The 17,853-nt window shown below is 36.8% G+C and overlaps 1 protein-coding gene across 2 annotated transcripts in view; it reads right to left on the bottom strand.

The window, feature by feature from the left end:
- GPHN (gephyrin) overlaps positions 1–17,853 on the bottom strand; it is a 422,394-nt gene that overhangs the window by 101,344 nt on the left and 303,197 nt on the right. Inside the window, exons 12-13 of one of the 2 annotated variants that reach the window (XM_079768794.1) lie at positions 16,153–16,215; positions 14,382–14,424 (exon numbers count right to left, since the gene is read on the bottom strand). In XM_079768794.1, the coding sequence (XP_079624920.1) occupies positions 14,382–14,424; positions 16,153–16,215 (106 nt within the window). The remainder of the gene's footprint in view (positions 1–14,381; positions 14,425–16,152; positions 16,216–17,853) is intronic. The other variant, XM_079768793.1, reaches the window with a different exon arrangement.

Genomic DNA, 17,853 nt, shown 5'->3' with positions numbered 1-17,853 from the left:
AAATGGTGCATATAACTGTCTTTTAGGAAAGGGCAGGGTTAATAAGCAGAAATAGGGATTAATAAGGATGCACAACAGTAATAGTGGTGAAATGGAGTCTGCACTATGGAGCAAGATGGTGTTCCTTATGTGAATTAAAATGGCTGCCACTATTTCTAATGGCGGGAAACGGCACCCATAGCACGCCACAAACCCTCCCCTCTCCCAACCTCCCCCTCGCTTATCTCAGTAATGATGGATTAGAAATCCATGACACCCCAGAACAGTAGATAATGGTTGCTATGGTTAACTGTTATTTGGTTACTGGTAATGGCAGGGCCCCAAGAGATGCGTCCCCCGCTGTGTTCCGTTGCTCCCTGCTCTGCTGGCAGAAGTGAGGGCAAAGATCCTGGCTTAACCGGAAGTCCCAGAACTAGACGCTCTGTGCCAGACTTCTGTTGTTTTGGCCTACAGACCTCCGGCACAGAGGGTCTAATAGGGGAGGATGAAACATTTGCGACTAGAGTCTTGGAGTTCCAAGACTCTAGTCACAAATGTTTCATCCTCAGGAGCAGCAAATGTTTCATCCTCAGCATGCGGCTGCCTCAGCGGCCACGTGTCATCAGAAATGGCTATGCGTGTCAGTGCTGACACGCGTGTCATAGGTTCGCCATCACTGCTCTATACCTTTTTCTCTCTTCTCTCCCTTATCAGATGGTATCTGATAAGTCCCTTAAGCTTTCTTCACTTCTCTTAATTTTTCTTTTTTTAAAATTTTTTATTACTTATTTTCTTTTTGCTCCTCTGACTTGATAATTTCAAATTATCTTACTTTCAAGTTCTTTCTTCTACTTGATTAAGTCTGATTGAATGTCTCCAGTAAATTTTTCTGTTCAGTTATTACAGTATTCAGTTCCAGAATTTCTGTATGGTTCTTTTCTTTAAAGTTTCCAACTCTATGTTGAGATTCCCATTTTGTTCATGCATAGTTCCTGATTTTCCATAGTTGGCTGTGTTCTCCTGTAGCTTTAAGAAAATTAGTTTGAATTCTTTGAGAAGAAATTTGTAGATTTCTCCTTCTTTAGAGTTTGTTTCTGGAAATTTAGATTTTTCATTTGATTGGGCCACATTTCCCTGTTTCCTCATGTGCCTCTTAATTCTTTTGCTAAGTTTACTATGCATTTGGAAAAATAGTTACATCTCCTAGTCTTCATAAACCGGTTTCATGTAAAGGAAGACTTTCACCAATCAGCCCGGCTAGAGGTTCTGGGTGCCTATGAAAGTTTTTTCTCTTGGCTGTGTGTGTAATTTCCCAACCAAAGATGTGCCCAATTTCTTTTTTCAGGAGCCCACAATCTCTTACTCCTTCAGGTGCTGCAGCTGCAGGCCACTCAACATTCCTTTATTCTCAGTGGCCCCCTGGCATCCAAAGCATGCTGGCTCACATGCTTAGAGTCAGCTGAGATAGAAACCAGTTCTTTGGGCAACCCCCCAAAACACCTAACCCTGGGACATATGCTCTACTCTTTTCCCTTCTTCCCCAATGAGAAGCAGTGACTTGGGTGCCTTTTCCCCATTTCACTGAGCCATGGCAGCCTCTACGCCACTTCAGGCTTTCAAGCCTTCCCTACTCTCCTTTGCTTTCAGTGGCCCCCAGGCACCAAACTATGGCAGTCAGGCAAGACAGAAACCAGTTTCTTAGGCAGCCTTCTGAAAACGTGAACTGGTGGATGCACATTCCATTTTCTCTCACATTCTCCCTTAAATGACAGGCTGCAAGTCAGGCGTTCTCTGCTGATCATGGTGACCTGTGCTGGTTTGGTAGAGGAGAAATCACAGGTAAAATGAAAAGGATCTTCCCATTTTAATGCAGCTGTTCTTGGCTTTGTGCTCACATGGAGTATTCCAACTTCTTAACTGGTTTCTGGATTTCTCATAAAGGTATTTTGGTCCATATGTTGTTGTTTCTCCATGGGAAATAGAGGTGTGGAACCTCCTATTCCATGATCTATTAATGTTTTTAGCTATACCAATATACAATATTGACAATGAGGAGGCTAAAAAGGGTGACTGGCCCAGCTGGCATGGCTAAGTGGTTGAGTGTTGACCTATGAAGCTGGAGGTCAGGGTTCGATTCCTGGTCAGGGCACATACCTAAATTGCAGGCTTGATCCCCAGTGGGGGCGTGTAGGAGGCAGCCAATCAATGACTCCCTCTCATCATTGATGTTTCTATTTCTCTATCCTTCTCTCCTCCTCTCTGAAATCAATAAAAATATATTTTTTTAAAAAAGGTTGACTGAAACTGATAAATGAATACATTTTTTTTTCATATTAAAAAAAGTGATAATCTAGGAAAATAAGACAAGTGGGATACCATTTAAATCAAAGATAAATACTGTGTATGAAATTATTAAATTTCATAAATAAATGAGAACTTTCATAGGGGTACATGAAAGATATAGTTGATTTATTTAGGATATTAGATGAGAAAGTTAAGAAGGGTGGTGTTTATAAATAGTATCTTACTAAATTCTTATGGAAGTGAACTGATAATTGTCTTTAGTTGTCTAAAGAAAAATTGAATAAGTGATGATAAATTGCAGTTGTACAATTCAGTAAGTGCCAATTAAGATGGTAAGGGATTAGATTGTAGCAGAAGAGAATTAGGAAAATTTTTCTAAAAATAAGACTACAAAAATTTATCATACTTCTTCAAAAACTATTTCATAATACTTTTTACTGGGAATCATAAAGAAAAAACTTCATGTTTTTAGGAGAAAGGTATAAGAAAATTAACTAGAAGACTTATTTATCTAGGACAGATTAAAGGGAATAAGACTAAAACCAAAAAGGATGATAAAATACTCCAGGCAAGAGGTAGTTATTGGTCCTGAATCTGGGGCAGAATGTATAAAGGGATAAGGGCAGAATGAAAACATGATATAATTTGAAGAGAAGGAGCAGTTAAAAAAATAGTATTGGTAAGAAGGAGATTTTTGCTAATGTTTATTATTTTCCCTCTTAGTTCCAACTCTGATTTCTTACTTGAATGTTCTACTGTTCCTTGCCTGCTCTGCTTGCCCAAAGTTTTCTTCTCATTTATTTATATACTCACACATTGAACCCATTTAGTGAGGGACAGTTACTGTGCTAGATCCTGGGAATAGTACCAGTGAACAAGATAAGAGGTACCTGTAAGGAGCTTAGGGTGGAATAGAGGGAACAGAAAAGTACTATACTGGAAAAAGGCTTGCAATAAAGTATGAGAACTATAGAGCACTAAAAAAGAACATAGGAGGGATACTTTACTCAGATTTGGGCAGTAATGGAAAGCCCATGAGAAGAAATATAGAATAAGTAGGAGTTATCCAGGGGAAGAGATGGGAGAACATCTTTTGAAAGAGAGAACTACTTGTAAACTGAAACTTTCATATGGCTGGAGTACTGAATTTAATGGGAATGGTAGAAGTAAAACTAGAGGTAAGCAAAAACTAGATTGTAAGCGATTTTAAGGAGTTGAGACTTTATCTAAGAACAATGAGAAGCTATTAAAAAGTGAATAGAAGTCATTAAATGAGTACGAAAGGTTTAGGTTTGCATTTTAGAAAGATAAAAGTGGTTGAACGAAGAGGGATAGGAAAACACTGTAAAGATTTTGGGTTTGGACAACTAGGTGGATAATGATGTCATTCCTTGAGATATGTGAAGAATATGATATATGAGATTATAAATTTGGTTTTGGTGATGTTGAATATGAGAATATTGTGAAGTATCCAAGAAGAGATCTACAAAGAGATCTACAATAGATTATTGGAAATATAACTCTGAAATTTAGGGAAAAGATGAATTTACTGAAGCTTTGTGAGTGGATGACTTATGTAGAATGTGAAGTGTGAATGCAAGCTCTTGAGAGAACTCTGAATAACACTGATATTGAATGAATGGACTAAAAGTAGAAGTCATCAAAGAAGCTGTGAAACAGGTAGAATAAAATTTTCCCCAAAATTGCTCGATTGAGTTAAGCCCTGCAGTTATCAATAGGTAGCTATAAAACAATGGTCCAGGAATCACCCTGACTTCTTTCAAGTTTGTTTTTTTGGTCTAAGAGAAGCCACAAACCCAGAGACAAACTCAATATCTAGTTGGGAAAGTCCCTCCCTACATCCCATAGTAAGTGCTGCATAATCTCAGAACACTTTGCTTTGCTGATGTATACCTGGACATCAGTGTTCCAAAAAAGAAAAACAAACAAACAAACAGACAACCTATGCAGTGATTGGTTAATGCCAGCAACTTCCGTGTTCCCAAGGAATAAAAACCTCTATGCACCACAGTTTAGGTGTGAAATCTGAGGCTCTACCTCAGTGTTCTAGCCCTCTGCAGAGCCTCAATAAATCTGCCTTTGCTTTTATCATTGTCCTTGGTCAAATTATTTTATATCAGGAGACAAGAACCCAAACTCATTGGTAACAGCTGGAGAAAAAGAAAATAGTTTAAAAGAAGAGAACAAAACCAAGGAAGGTAGGTAATTGTTTTAAGAAGGAGGGAGTGATTGATTAAAAGTAGTATCTAGCCCAGTCATTATCTAATAATTTTAAAGTTTAATCACATTTCTGAAAACTTTAGAATATTGGAGTATTAAGATCAATGGGAAGAATCCTAAAACCCACAAAGTTTTAGCATAAGGATAGCAAACTTACAAATCTATATATATAAGCCTAAACGACTGTTACAATGGAACAACCAGAACGATCAGTAGTTATGAGGCGCATTGACCACCCCCTGGTTCCTCCCCTGGCCGGCAGGCCCCCATTGGCCCGCTGCCTGCCCACCATGGTGGCAGTTGGCTCCTCCCCCCGGCTGGCAGGCCCTGATCACCTGATTGAGGCCTGCTGGCCAACCTTCTGGTCCCTCCCCCCAGCCAGCAGGTCCCAATCACCTAATTGGGGCCGGGACCCGGGCTGGGACGGGGAACTGGGGGTGGGTGGTGGCAGACATAGGTGGTGAGGGAAGGAGGAGGGGGGAGGCGGGGAACCTCTTGGTGGCGGTGTGTGGGTGGTGAGGGAAAGGGGAGGCGGAGAGGTGGGGAATCTGATCAGCCATGATCGCAGGTCAGGCCTAGGGACCCCACCTGTGCACAAATTTCATGCACCAGGCCTCTAGTAAAGTATAAAAAGCAAAGCCTCACAAAGTTAGGAGCTCCAGATAAACTACATACCTAAAATTTTTTATTTCATTTAATAGACGAATAACATTTATCTTTTCTGCATCCCAATAAAACCTGTTCTATTATGTAATGAATATCGCCAATAAAATAATAATGTCTTCAAATAAACATGTCTTTAAGATAAAATTATTTTAAAATTAAAAGCCCACTAGAAACATGGGATGAATGTGCTAGTCTTTGACAAAAAAAATTTGGGAGAAAAGAGTTGTTTGAAAAGAAGAGCAATGCTAAGTCAGTTTCAAAAGAAAGCCATGGGAAATCCCTTACTTCAGTACTACTCAACTGAATCATTATTCCAGTTTCTTGCTGCGCAAGTAGTAAAATCTCTTAATGTATTCAAAGGAGAAAGTCAGTTTGTCTTTATATAACTCAAAACCCAAAGCCACTATTTTACTTATATTATAGTTTAGTCAAATAAGAATCTCCAGAAATTAGCATAGAATTCTACACATAGTTAAATAAAGCAGGATGCCTTTTCACCATATTAGAGTGCAGATAAATTATTTTGCACCCTGGGGATATTTCTGGCTAGATAACTACCATTAGCTATTACATTAGATTGAGAATTGAAACATGGCTTTACTATTCTACTGTCTTCATCAGCATAACTTTAGTAATCCAGAAAAATCTTGCTAGGAACTTCCTCAAAGACCCATTGACTGTTAGCATCAAAGACAGTGTACACACCAATACCTTTTTAAGCCCTCACCCCCAAATCTTTGCATAGAGGCATTTTGGGTACTTCTGTAGTGCAGAGTTCCTTCCCAGGAATTGAGTAACACTGTGGGCACAGGGACCTCGCCTCCACTGCTGGCCACAGAGTAGCCTATTGCAGGACTGGTGATTGGAATGGCCTGCCTGGCCCTGGGCCTTGGCTGAAGTGGATGGAGAGGCAATTGGGGAGAGGTGCCTAGAGTCTGGCACAACAGACCATACTAGTCCTAAGTTTGACATTGATATATTGGTTTCACTTTGGAGGCAAGAAAATGTGTGATAAAAGTTCCTCCAGAGATGAAATATAGATTACTTTGTGACTGGGAGTGGAATCTCCACATGCCATGGCCTACTTCATTGTGAAAATGCACAAATTGGCATAGAACATAAAAGTGAGTGCAAAAGTGAGCCTCACGTTAAGATTCAAAGAAATAGAGATTAAATGACTTAATATTAAGATAAAAATACTACCCAAAGCAATCCAGGGTTTTATTGCAATACCTATCAAAATTCCAAAGGCTTTTTCTTCTTCTTCCAAGAAATCGAAAAGCCAATCCTCAAATTCAGATGAAATGGAAAGAAATATAGAAAAAGAACGAAGTTGGGAGACTCTCACTTCCTAATTTTAAAACTTACATACAAAGTTACAGTAATCAAAACAGTGTAAGACTGGCATAAGGATAGACATACAGATCAACAGAATAGAAATGACAGTCCAGAAATAAATCGATACACCTATAGTAAATAGATTTTTGACAAGGGTGCTAATACCGTTCAACAAGAGAAAGAACAATCTCTTCAACAAATGGCATTGGGACAACTGGATATTTACAAGCAAAAGAAATTAAGTTGGATCCCTTCCTCACACTACATCAAACTTAAATTGTAACCCTGAAATACAATCTCTTCATTGCAGTAAAAAAACTACTCATTGGTGGGTATCTCTAATAATCCTCTGTGGTGTCCTTTATAACTGTCACCCTCAGACGTTTAACATAGGAATAGTTTTTCTTCCTCTGTAATGTCATTCCTGCTAACTTGATAGGCAGAATGTATTATATAAATGGAATTGATAGGTGAAATGTTCTCCTGATGGTTTCCTTCCTTGAAATCCCCAAAGGCTCCCTTATTTGTAATGAGATTATAGCTAATTTGAATATTGAAGACCTCAAGGAGATCAACCCCAAATTGAAGATCTCAAGAAGATGCCAAACCTTTTACATTTTGTGGGCAAAATTTCAACAAATAAAGGAGAATTACTGGGGTTGAACCCATTAAAATTCAAATCAGGACATCTAAACCTCTATTCCTATGTGCAAAATATTCTTTTATTATCTTCATTTTGCAGATGAGGAAAGTGAGGTAGTAGATGAAGTACTGCTAGGAGCTTCTTCCTGAACCCATTTTAGACCATCAGTTTTTTTTTCTAAGAAAAAACACAGCACCAGTTCCTAGATTGTTAGATAATTTTTAAAAAGTAGGAAAATTGGGCCTTGATGCAACAATCAAAATCCTGACCACTCAAAAAAAATTCTGTATTTTTTTCTTCCTTTCTCAAGCCTCTTTACTTCAAGCTTTACAAAAGGCCCTGTAAGTAGGGAAGGTGCTATGTGCTATGATTCAGAGAATAGCAGATGAGTTACATAATGCCCCCAAGGCTAAATAACTAATCACTTGAAAGTTTCATGAAATTACAATGACAGTGCCTTAGCTGCTTTAGATATAATATTGGCTTCTTATGGAATAATATAGGCTGATATTGGGTAAGAATGTGCTTCTTATATGCCTGTAAACTTCTCTGAGATCACTGATATTATTAAAAAGAACCAGAAAGCAAATAAGTCAGAAAATTAGGTAGTTTGACTAATAACCCTATATCTTATTCTGAAGACTCCTCAGACTGAGAAAGAGATTTATTCTCTTGGCTTAATTTTGTTTTTGTCACCCCAACCCCAGTTTTATTGAGATGTAATGACACAGAGCACTGTGTAAGTTTAAGGTGTACAGCGTTATAATTTGACTTTCACATATTGTGAAATTATTACCATAGTAAGTTTAGTTAACATTATCATTTTACATAGATACAAATATTTCTTTCCTTGTGATATGAACTCTACTGCCTTAACAACTTTTAAGTACACTACACAGCAGTGTTAACTATAGTTGTCATGTTGTATATTACATCTCCAATACTTATTTATCTTATACCTGGGAGTTTGTACCTGTTGACTACCTTCATCCAATTCCGCAACCCAACACCTCTGGACCTCTGGTAACCACAAATGATCAATTTTCTATGAGTTTATTTTTATTCCACATATGAGATCATACAGAATTTACCTTGCTCTATCTGACTTATTTCACTTATCATAATGCCCTCAAGGTCTATCTATGTTGTTGCAAATGGCAAGATTTCCTCTTTTATGGCTGAATAATATCTATCTATCTATCTATCTATCTATCTATCTATCTATCTATCTATCTAATCTATCTCATTACTTCTTTATCCATTCATTCATTGAGGGACATTTAGGTCCTTTCAATTTGTAAACAATGCTGCTATGACCACAGGGGTGCAGTTATCTTTTCGAGATACTGATTTTGTTTCCTTTGGATAAATACCTAGAAGTAGAATTGATGGTATATAGTATTTCAATTTTTAATTTTTTGAGGAAACTCCATACTATTTTCCTTAGTGACTGTGCCAATTTACAATTCCACTAACAGCAGACAAGCGTTAACTTTTCTCCACTCCTTCCCAGCATTTGTTATTTCTTGTCTTTCTGAAGACAGGCATTCTAACAGGCATGAAGTGATAGCTCATTGTGGTTTTGATTTGTATTTTCCTTATGATTAGTGATGCTGAGCGTCTTTTCATGTACCTGTTGGCCATTCTTATGTCTTTTTCTGAAAAATGTCTATTCAGGTCCTTTGGCCATTTTTAATTAGATTATGTGTTCGTTTGTTTTGTTTTGCTCTTGCTAAAAAATGCCAACCACCTTCTAAACTTTCAGAGAATCATAATCTTCTTTTCTAGTGAAGGGTCTTGTCTTTTTTTTTTTTAATGTGTTTTTTATTTATTTCAGAGAGGAAGAGAGCGGGAGAGAGAGATAGAAACATCAATGATGACATTGATCACTGATCAGCTGCCTCCTGCACGTCCCACATTAGGGATCCAGCCCACAACCTGGGCATGTGCCCTTGACCAGAATCCAACCTGGGACCCTTCAGCCCGCAGGCCGACGCTCTATCCACTGAGCCAAACTGGCTAGGGTGTGAAGGGTCTTGTTTTGATGTTGATGGCTGCTGACTGATCAGGGTGGCAGTTGGTGGAGGTTGGAGTGGCTGTGGCAATTTCTTAAAATAATAAAATAAATTTGCCATATTTATTGACTCTCCCTTTCACAATTTCTCAGTAGCATGTTATGCTGATTGATAGCATTTTACCCATAGAACTGCTTTCAAAATGGGAGTCAATCTTCTTAAGCCCTGCCACTACTTTTTTAAGTTAGTTTCTGTAATATTCTAAATCCTTTGTTGTCATTTCAACAATCTACAAAGCAGCATATTCCATCAGGAGTATATTCCATCCCAAGAATCCACTTTCTTTGCTCATTCATTAGGAGTAATTCTTCATCTGTTCAAGTTTATTATCAGATTGCAGCTATTCAGCTACCTCTTTAGGCTCCACTTGTAATTCTAGATCTCTTGCTAGTTCCACACATCTGCAGTTACTTCCATCACCTAAGTCTTCAACGTCTCAAAGTCATTCATGAAGGTTGGAATCAACTTCTTCCAAACTGCTGATATTCTGACCCTTACCATGAATCACAAATGATCTTAATGGCATCTAGAATGGCAAATCCTTTCCAGAAGGTTATTAATTCACTTTGCTCCGATCAGATGAATCACTATCTATGATAGGTGTATAACCTTATGAAATGTATTTATTAAATAATAAGATTTGAAGTCAAATTACTCCTTGATCCTTGGGCTTCAAAATGAATGTTGTGTCAGCAGGTATGAAAACCATGTTAATCTCCTTCAGAGCTCTTGAATGACCAGGGGCCTTGTAAATGACTGATGATATTTTAAAAGGAATCTTTTTTCTGAGTAGTAGGTCTCAACAAAAAGCTTAAAATATTCAGTAAATCATGTTATAAACAGATATGCTGTCATCCAGGCTTTATTGTTCCATTTATAGAGCACAAGCAGAGTAGATTTAACATAATTCTTAATTATGACTGGTAACATTGACTTTAAGTCACCAGCTACATTAGTCACTAACAAGAGAGTCAGCCTGTCCTTTGAAGCTTTGAATCAAGGCACTGACTTATCCTTTCTAGCTATGAAATAGAAAGTTTTTTTTCAAATAGAAAGGTTTTTTAAACATTGAAAATCTGTTGTTTAGTGTATCCATCTTCATTAATTATCTTAGCTAGATCATCTAACTTGCTGCAGCTTCCACATGAGTACTTGCTGCTTCACTTTGTATTTTTATGTTATGGAAATGGCTACTTTTCTTTATCCTCATGAACTAACTTCTGTTATCAAACTTTTCTTCGACAGCTTTCTTACCTCTCTTAGCCTCCATAGAATTGTTCTGGATTAGGCTTTGGTTTAAGAATATGTGGCTGGTTGATTATCTATCCAGACCACTAAAACTTTCTCCAATCAGCAATAAGGCTGTTTTGCTTTCTTATCATTCATGTCTTCATTGGAATAGTACTTTTAATTTCCTCAAAGAACTTCTCCTTTGCATTTACAACCTGTTACAACTTGGCTAACTATTTTGCTTAATAAGCTTAGCCTATGTCAGCTTTCAACATGCCTTCCTCGTAAGCTGAATCATTTCTAGTATTTGATTTAAAGTTAGAGACATGGGACTCTTATTTTCACTTGAGCACTTAGAGGCCATGTTGGCCTAATTTCAATATTGTTGTTGTCTCAAGGAATGGGGAGGCCCAAGGAGAGGGTGAGAGATGAGGGAATGGCTGGTTGCTGGAGCAGTCAGTACACACATTTATCGATTACGTTTGCCATCCTATATGGATATAGTTCGTGGAACACCAACATAATTACAATAGTAACATCAAAGACACTGTTCACAGATCATTATAACAAATAATAATGAAAAAGTTTAAAACATTGTAAGAATTACCAAAATATGATACAAAAACATGAAATAAGCAAATGCTGTTGGAAAAAATGGCACAGAGAGACTTGCTCAACGCAGGGTTACTATAAACCATATATATATATATATATATATATATATATATATATATATATCCTACATAATAAAATGGTAATATGTAAATTACCATCACTCCGCTACGCCCACGATTGGGCCAGCAGGAGGCGCAGGGGGCGGGACTCAGGGTGGCCGGGGTAGCTGATTGGGCCAGCAGGACGCTGAGCCATGGCTGCGCCGGAGGCTTTCGAAAGGCCTGGTGCACCAGCGGATAGACAGCCAGCTCCCCCGCGATCAAAAGCCAAAGCGGGGGAGCTGGCTGTCTGTCTGCTCCGGCACAAGGCCTTTCGAAAGCCTCCGCCGCGCCGGAGGCTTTTGGAAGGCCTGGTGCACCAGCGGATAGACAGCCAGCTCCCCCGCGATCAAAAGCCAAAGCGGGGGAGCTGGCTGTCTGTCTGCTCCGGCACAAGGCCTTTCGAAAGCCTCCGCCACGCCGGAGGCTTTCGGAAGGCCTGGTGCACCAGCGGACAGCCAGCCAGCTGGTGCACCAGGTGCATGATTAAATCATGCACTGGGCCTCTAGTATATATCTGTGAAGAGCAATAAAGCGAACTGCAATAAAACAAGGCATGCCTGTATAGTTTTTTTTTTTAAAGTTGTCTACATTTTGGGAATGTTATCCTTGAGTATCCTCAAGGAAATAAATAAATAGTAAATAAATGAAAAATGATTAAAGTAGAAGGAACAATAGGGACATATAAAAAGGATCTATCATGATGCCTGCTGGAAATTCAGAGAAGTCTTCACAGAGGAGACCACACTTGAACTGAATCTCAACAGATAAGAATTTTCTAGGAAAATATGGGGAATGAATATTTTATACAGTGGGAGAAAGGTCCTGCCTCTGATCCAGGACATAGCATTGAGAGAATGGTGAAATGGTAATAGGGTCTATCCTATCTAATAAAAGAGTAATATGCAAGTTGACCATCACTTCAACACACAAGATGGCTGCCCCCATGTGGTCAAAGATGGCTGCCCCCATGTGGACACAAGATGGCCACCACAAGATGGCCAGCAGGGGAGGGTAGTTGGGAGGGACCAGTCCTGCAAGGGAGGGCAGTTGGGAGCGATCAAGCCTGCAGGGGAGGGCAGTTAGGGGTGACCAGGCTGGCAGAGGGAAGTTGGGGGTGACCGGGCCTGCAGAGAAGGGCAGTTGGGGGGGACCCAGGCCTGCAGGGGAGGGCAGTTAGGGGCAAACAGGCTGGCAGGGGAGCAGTTAGGCATCAATCAGGCTGGCAGGGGAATGGTTAGGGGGTGATCAGGCTGGCAGGCAGAAGCGGTATGGGCAATCAGGAAGGCAGGCAGAGGAGCAGTTGGAAGCCAGCAGTCCTGGATTGTGAGAGGGATGTCCCAGATTGGAGAGGGTACAGGCTGGGCTGAGGGACACCCCCCCCCCCACTGTGCATGAAATTTGGGCCTCTAGTATGACTATAATATAGTAACACATGGCAAAAAAAAAAAAAAAAAGAAATGAAGGGAGATAGCAGTAGACTAAATAAGCAATGAATTATTTAAGTCAGAAGTTCACAGTACAGCTTATAGTAATGAAAGAGTTCTGGGTGTGGCTATGGGCATGATTATGAGTTACTAAAGTGGTGTTGAGAAGAAAGAACTTAAACTTCCAGAAGTCACAGAATTATGAGACTATGATGTTAGATGGGCTCTCTACATGGATCTAAATGACTATATGGAACGTTTACATGACAACTTCACCCTGAAAACCACAATAAGAAAAACCTGGACCATCATGATGTCCAGCCAAAATGATTATGAGCCAACAAGCCAGTAAGAACATAACTGAAATGAAAGATAGTCCCAGCAACACAAAGGTCTATGAGAAGTGAAAAAGCGTTCAAAGAAGTCTGCTTTCCATAAGAAATTATTTTTGTTCCTAATCACCATAATCATTATCAGTTTATTCATTATCATCTCTGGATCAACAAAAAAATGGCAATCATACAGTAATCATCATAAAATATAATTTTAAAATTTAATTTATACCTATTATTTTATTTTAGTGAATATTCAATTATCATTCACCTGATTCTTAGGTTATTTAATCTTAGGTGTTAGTATAGGACTATAGGACTTTACATCTCTTATAATTGAAAAGCCTTTCTCATGTCTTTCAAAATGCTGTAGGAACTCTCAAAAGTATAGAGATTAAACATGGCTGTTTGCATTTATTTTTATATAACTCTAACATAAATGTCCTTAGCAAATAATTGCAATATGCTTGCCTATCAACTCAATGGTTTCAAGCAAAGATAACAGATTCATAATACAGAAATACATTAAAGAAAATAAAACATGAATTTTTACCTATCTGAAATTCTGCTATTTTTTTTTATGTTAAATAATATACACATTCTACTGGAAATATAAATCATCCCATTTACTAAAACTCCCAGTGGTATAAGTATCCAATAGACCCATTTCAGTATGATCCACCTGTACTTCTTCTTTTGATAAAGAAGAGGAATAAGAAAGGATGATATCATTAATATTAAGTGAAAGAAAATAATATTAATTAGCATTTATACAGCACTTTTCTCTTAGGATCCCAAAGCTTTTAAGGCACAACCTTCAACATCACATAATTTCAAGGATGCAGGTTATTTATAGTTTCTTTTTATAAAATAAAAAATAGTTCCTTTTTATAAAAGTTATATGACCTCCATTATCAATCAAACAAAAAAGATAAATAAAAAAAAGGTTTCTTTGTCTATGGTTCAGGGCACTATTTTTAAAACATGCTGCTTGTGAAGTAAGATCTTTCAGGAATGCACATACACAAAATGATTATGATGTACCCTTTTAGCAATCACTTTTTTTAGCTAGATTCTTTTAGTGAATTTATATTATTATTTTCAGTTAGTCTGTTTTTAAGTAACTTTTTTGGCAGTGAGACAATTAAAGAAGGCTCCCATCTTAGAACCATAGAGGTGCTTATTATCACTCTAACTAGGAGTGTTATCAAAGTTTTGCTGTCAGCTTGCAAAAACAATTAGAATAAAGGACATATCCATTACTATATTGATACTAATAATCTTAGAAGATAAAAGCCCTAATATTCATATTTTGATATAAAAGTTACCTATTACCTTCTTCATTCTTTCACCAAAATGTCATTTTTAGCTTTCATTCCTGTTGAACCACAAGCTCTAATTCACTAGTCCATCTAAAATAACGTCATACTTACTGGCTCTGAGAATGTTCTCCTTGCTGCTGCACCTGGACTGGACCTGCAAAGAAAGCATAAACTCAGTAATTGAGGGCTTCTAACATAGATAGCCAGATATGTATGTATTCTTATTGGGCAAACTCCTGAGGTCTAGGAGCAAGGGTTCTATATATCTCAGATATCAGAACATGTTAGTAAAAATATGCTACATTTGTTTTATATATTATTATCCTTTCATTACCTTAAGTAACTGATTGATTTCCAGAAAAAAATTGGAGTACAATATTATAAATGTGACAGAGTTGTAAAACCAAAGGCAATTTTTTATTTATGTGTATTTGAAATTAGCATATGGAAAAAATTCAAGTTACCACATATGTAGTTGTGAATAAAGACCCTTAATATTAAGGCATTATGTTTATCTATTGACTAGAATAATGCAATTCAAGTATTAAAGTTGCAATCAAATATTCCATTGTAATTTTTGTTACATGTTAATAAGGGGAAAATCCTCAGATACAATATTTATGTGTGATTCTAATAACTTTTGTTATTTATTGTATTTATTAATATTGGTTATAAAAGATGAGATTGTTTGAAATCAATGATTTTGAATACATTTATTTACCAGTTCTTAGGTGTATATATAATTTTTCAATCAGAAATGTTTATGCTTTGATTCAAATATTTTAGTTCAAAGTGGAACATTCTTTTAAATGCTGCAAAACTGTTGAATTCAAGGGCCATGCTGAATGGCACTACCACTTGTTAATTTCAGAGTAAATTGTATTTAAACTCCACACCTCTTCCTCCCATTCCACAGCAGCTTGCCCCAAATGGATATATACACAACAAATTAATTTCTATAGCTTAACACAATCTACTATTGTAATGAAACAACTTATGAAAGGAATGTTGCAACTTAGGGTGGATTATGGTTGTCCTTCCCTGAAAAAAACATTTGTTAATGTTTAAAGAAACAACAACATAAAAAAAAAAAATCACATACACACAAGAAAAACACACACACACACCAAAAAAAAAGGGAAAATAATTCCAGATGTTAAAGTTATTCTCTTTTGGCCCAGATTGTTTAATTAAATTTAAATATACTAGAATGAAGAAGCTAACCTAGAAAATAGCATTCTTATATTATTTTACTCATAAGTTTTATTGGGGAACAATTCTGGACCAAATGGGAAAGAAATCAATGACTACTTAAAGAAAACAATACAGGGAGGAAAACACAAGAGTGAGGAAAAAAAACAAAAAAGAAAAGAAGAGATGGGTTTGAGGTGGTAACTCTAGCAGATAGAAAAGAAAGTACGGGTTTACAGAAGGGGACAATATGTTAATGCAGAATGCTCTGCTATTTCTTATTGAAAATTCATATCAAGAGGGTAAGAATGACTAATGAACTTGCTGCAAGATAAACAAGCAAGTTGGCATACTATGGAATGAAAATAAGTGTAACTATATCACTACAGCCTTAAAGGAGAAAATAAACAAACACTAATAGAAAAATTAATAGACAAGCTTAATAAAGAGATAAACTACATTTTAAAAAGTGATTCAAAGAACATAAGAGAAAGCTAAAGAGTGAGAGAAACATCTGGGAGAGAGAAGAAAAAGAAAGGGGAAAATGTTGAAAGACAAAAACAGAGTTCAAAGAAGTCAAATGGAAGTCAAGAAAGTCTTCAACAAGATGTAGAAACAGAAGGAGCCCAAACCCATAACGCAAAGCAATGTTTGCGAATGGAAAGCAGCTCCTTTGATCAGTAATAGTTACTCTTAAGTCGTAGCCTCTATTCCTCCAGAGTTCATCTTTAAGCCCTTCCAATCTAGAGTGGAGCTAGTGTATGGATAGAAACAAGAGATTTATAGTGAACAGAGCAGTTCAGATGAGTAGTTCAAATCTTCTCATCAAATGTTTCAACAGGTTTATATAATGTCTAAATGAAAATGGTGGTGAAGAACTATCCGGCTTTACCAAAACCAAACAAAAAACAAAACAAAACAAAAAACAAACCCAAACCAAAACAACAATAAAAGAACACCGTGTCCCTTCCATAGGTGGCCTAAAAACTTAAAAAGGTTCATTCATAGAGTAAATTTAATAAATAACCCTGTCTTGCTTTGTAGTACCTCATTTTAGAACTATTTTTTTAAATAGTTTTGGGAGAGAAATTTGGATGATGAAAACAATTCAATTCCGTGAGTCTGAGTTATTTATTTAGGTTCACAAATTGCCAACAGCAGTATTAGCAACGTTTTCTCATTTATGTTACATTGGCTATTTGACCCAGACTTGAAGGAGATCACTTTTAAAATCAACAATTACATAAACTTTAGTGATTTTGAGTATGTATGTAAAAACATTGAGGGAAATAATTTTAAAAATGTAATAATATTTATGCATGTAGCAGATGCCCCTCTCTCTTGTACCATTAAACTGGTCATCTTTATCTATTTATTTTATAAAATTCCAATATAAAGATTTTACTTAACTCACAATGAAATGGAATTTACTTGAAAGAATAAAGTTGAGAAACAACTATTGTTCTTATTCTCACACATATGAACTCTAAAGAAGGTAACACAGGTCTGTCTCAAGTTTTATGGTTTATTTTTTTTTATCTTACCCTGGATTTTTACTCAATGGAGAAAAATAAAGTTTGAAAAACTAAATAAAACCAATATTTTGCCCTAATACAAATTTGTTAAGGATTAAAAATGAAAAACATGGTATTGTATTATCTATTACTTTATTCTATTGGATTAACATCTGACTTTATTGTGTTGACAATGAAGTTCCTTTTCAACTGGAGTCAAAACTACAATAATGGTGTAGAAACAGTATATTATATTAAAGTCAATGGAGGAAATGAAATGTACAAGAGACTCACTGAAAATATAGTTATTCATTTACTAATCAAGACTGCTTTCAGACATCAAATAATTCATTTAATTAATTTCAACATGTGTAATATAATTTTGCTGAAGATCACATTGCCCATTAACAAATCTTAAAGCCATGAAACAGAAAACAAAAGGGGGGAGAGCACGCAATAAATGGTAAGGGAAAAAGTGAAAATGCTTTAAACAAAACTGAGAAAAACTTAACAAACAACCACAATCTTTAGATACAGTTAGAGAAGTGACTTACCTTATGCTTAGGTCATAACAAGAATAGCACAGTGTTTAAAGTCAGCTCTTCATTATGGGAGGTACAATTGAAAGCCATAGGTTATAATAACATGAATTGCTACACAGAAATGAAGACTTTTTCAGCCCAACATGAAAAGCTAACTCTTATAGGAGAACATTTCAAATTATGTTTAATGCAACATGACGAACAATTGAGGGTGTAAACATCAAAACACGAATCTCACACCAATAAGAGAGAGACGGCCCAGTCTCTCAGGAACACAGAAGATTTAATCTGTGACACATAAGGGAAGGCACATCACTCTAACATTGCATGCATGAT

This window comes from Cnephaeus nilssonii (assembly GCF_951640355.1).
Source record: "Cnephaeus nilssonii genome assembly, chromosome: 4".
Classification (NCBI taxonomy): Eukaryota; Metazoa; Chordata; class Mammalia; order Chiroptera; family Vespertilionidae; genus Cnephaeus; species Cnephaeus nilssonii.
The sequence above is the reverse complement of the archived record's forward strand: the minus strand, read 5'-3'. Positions and strand labels throughout refer to the sequence as shown.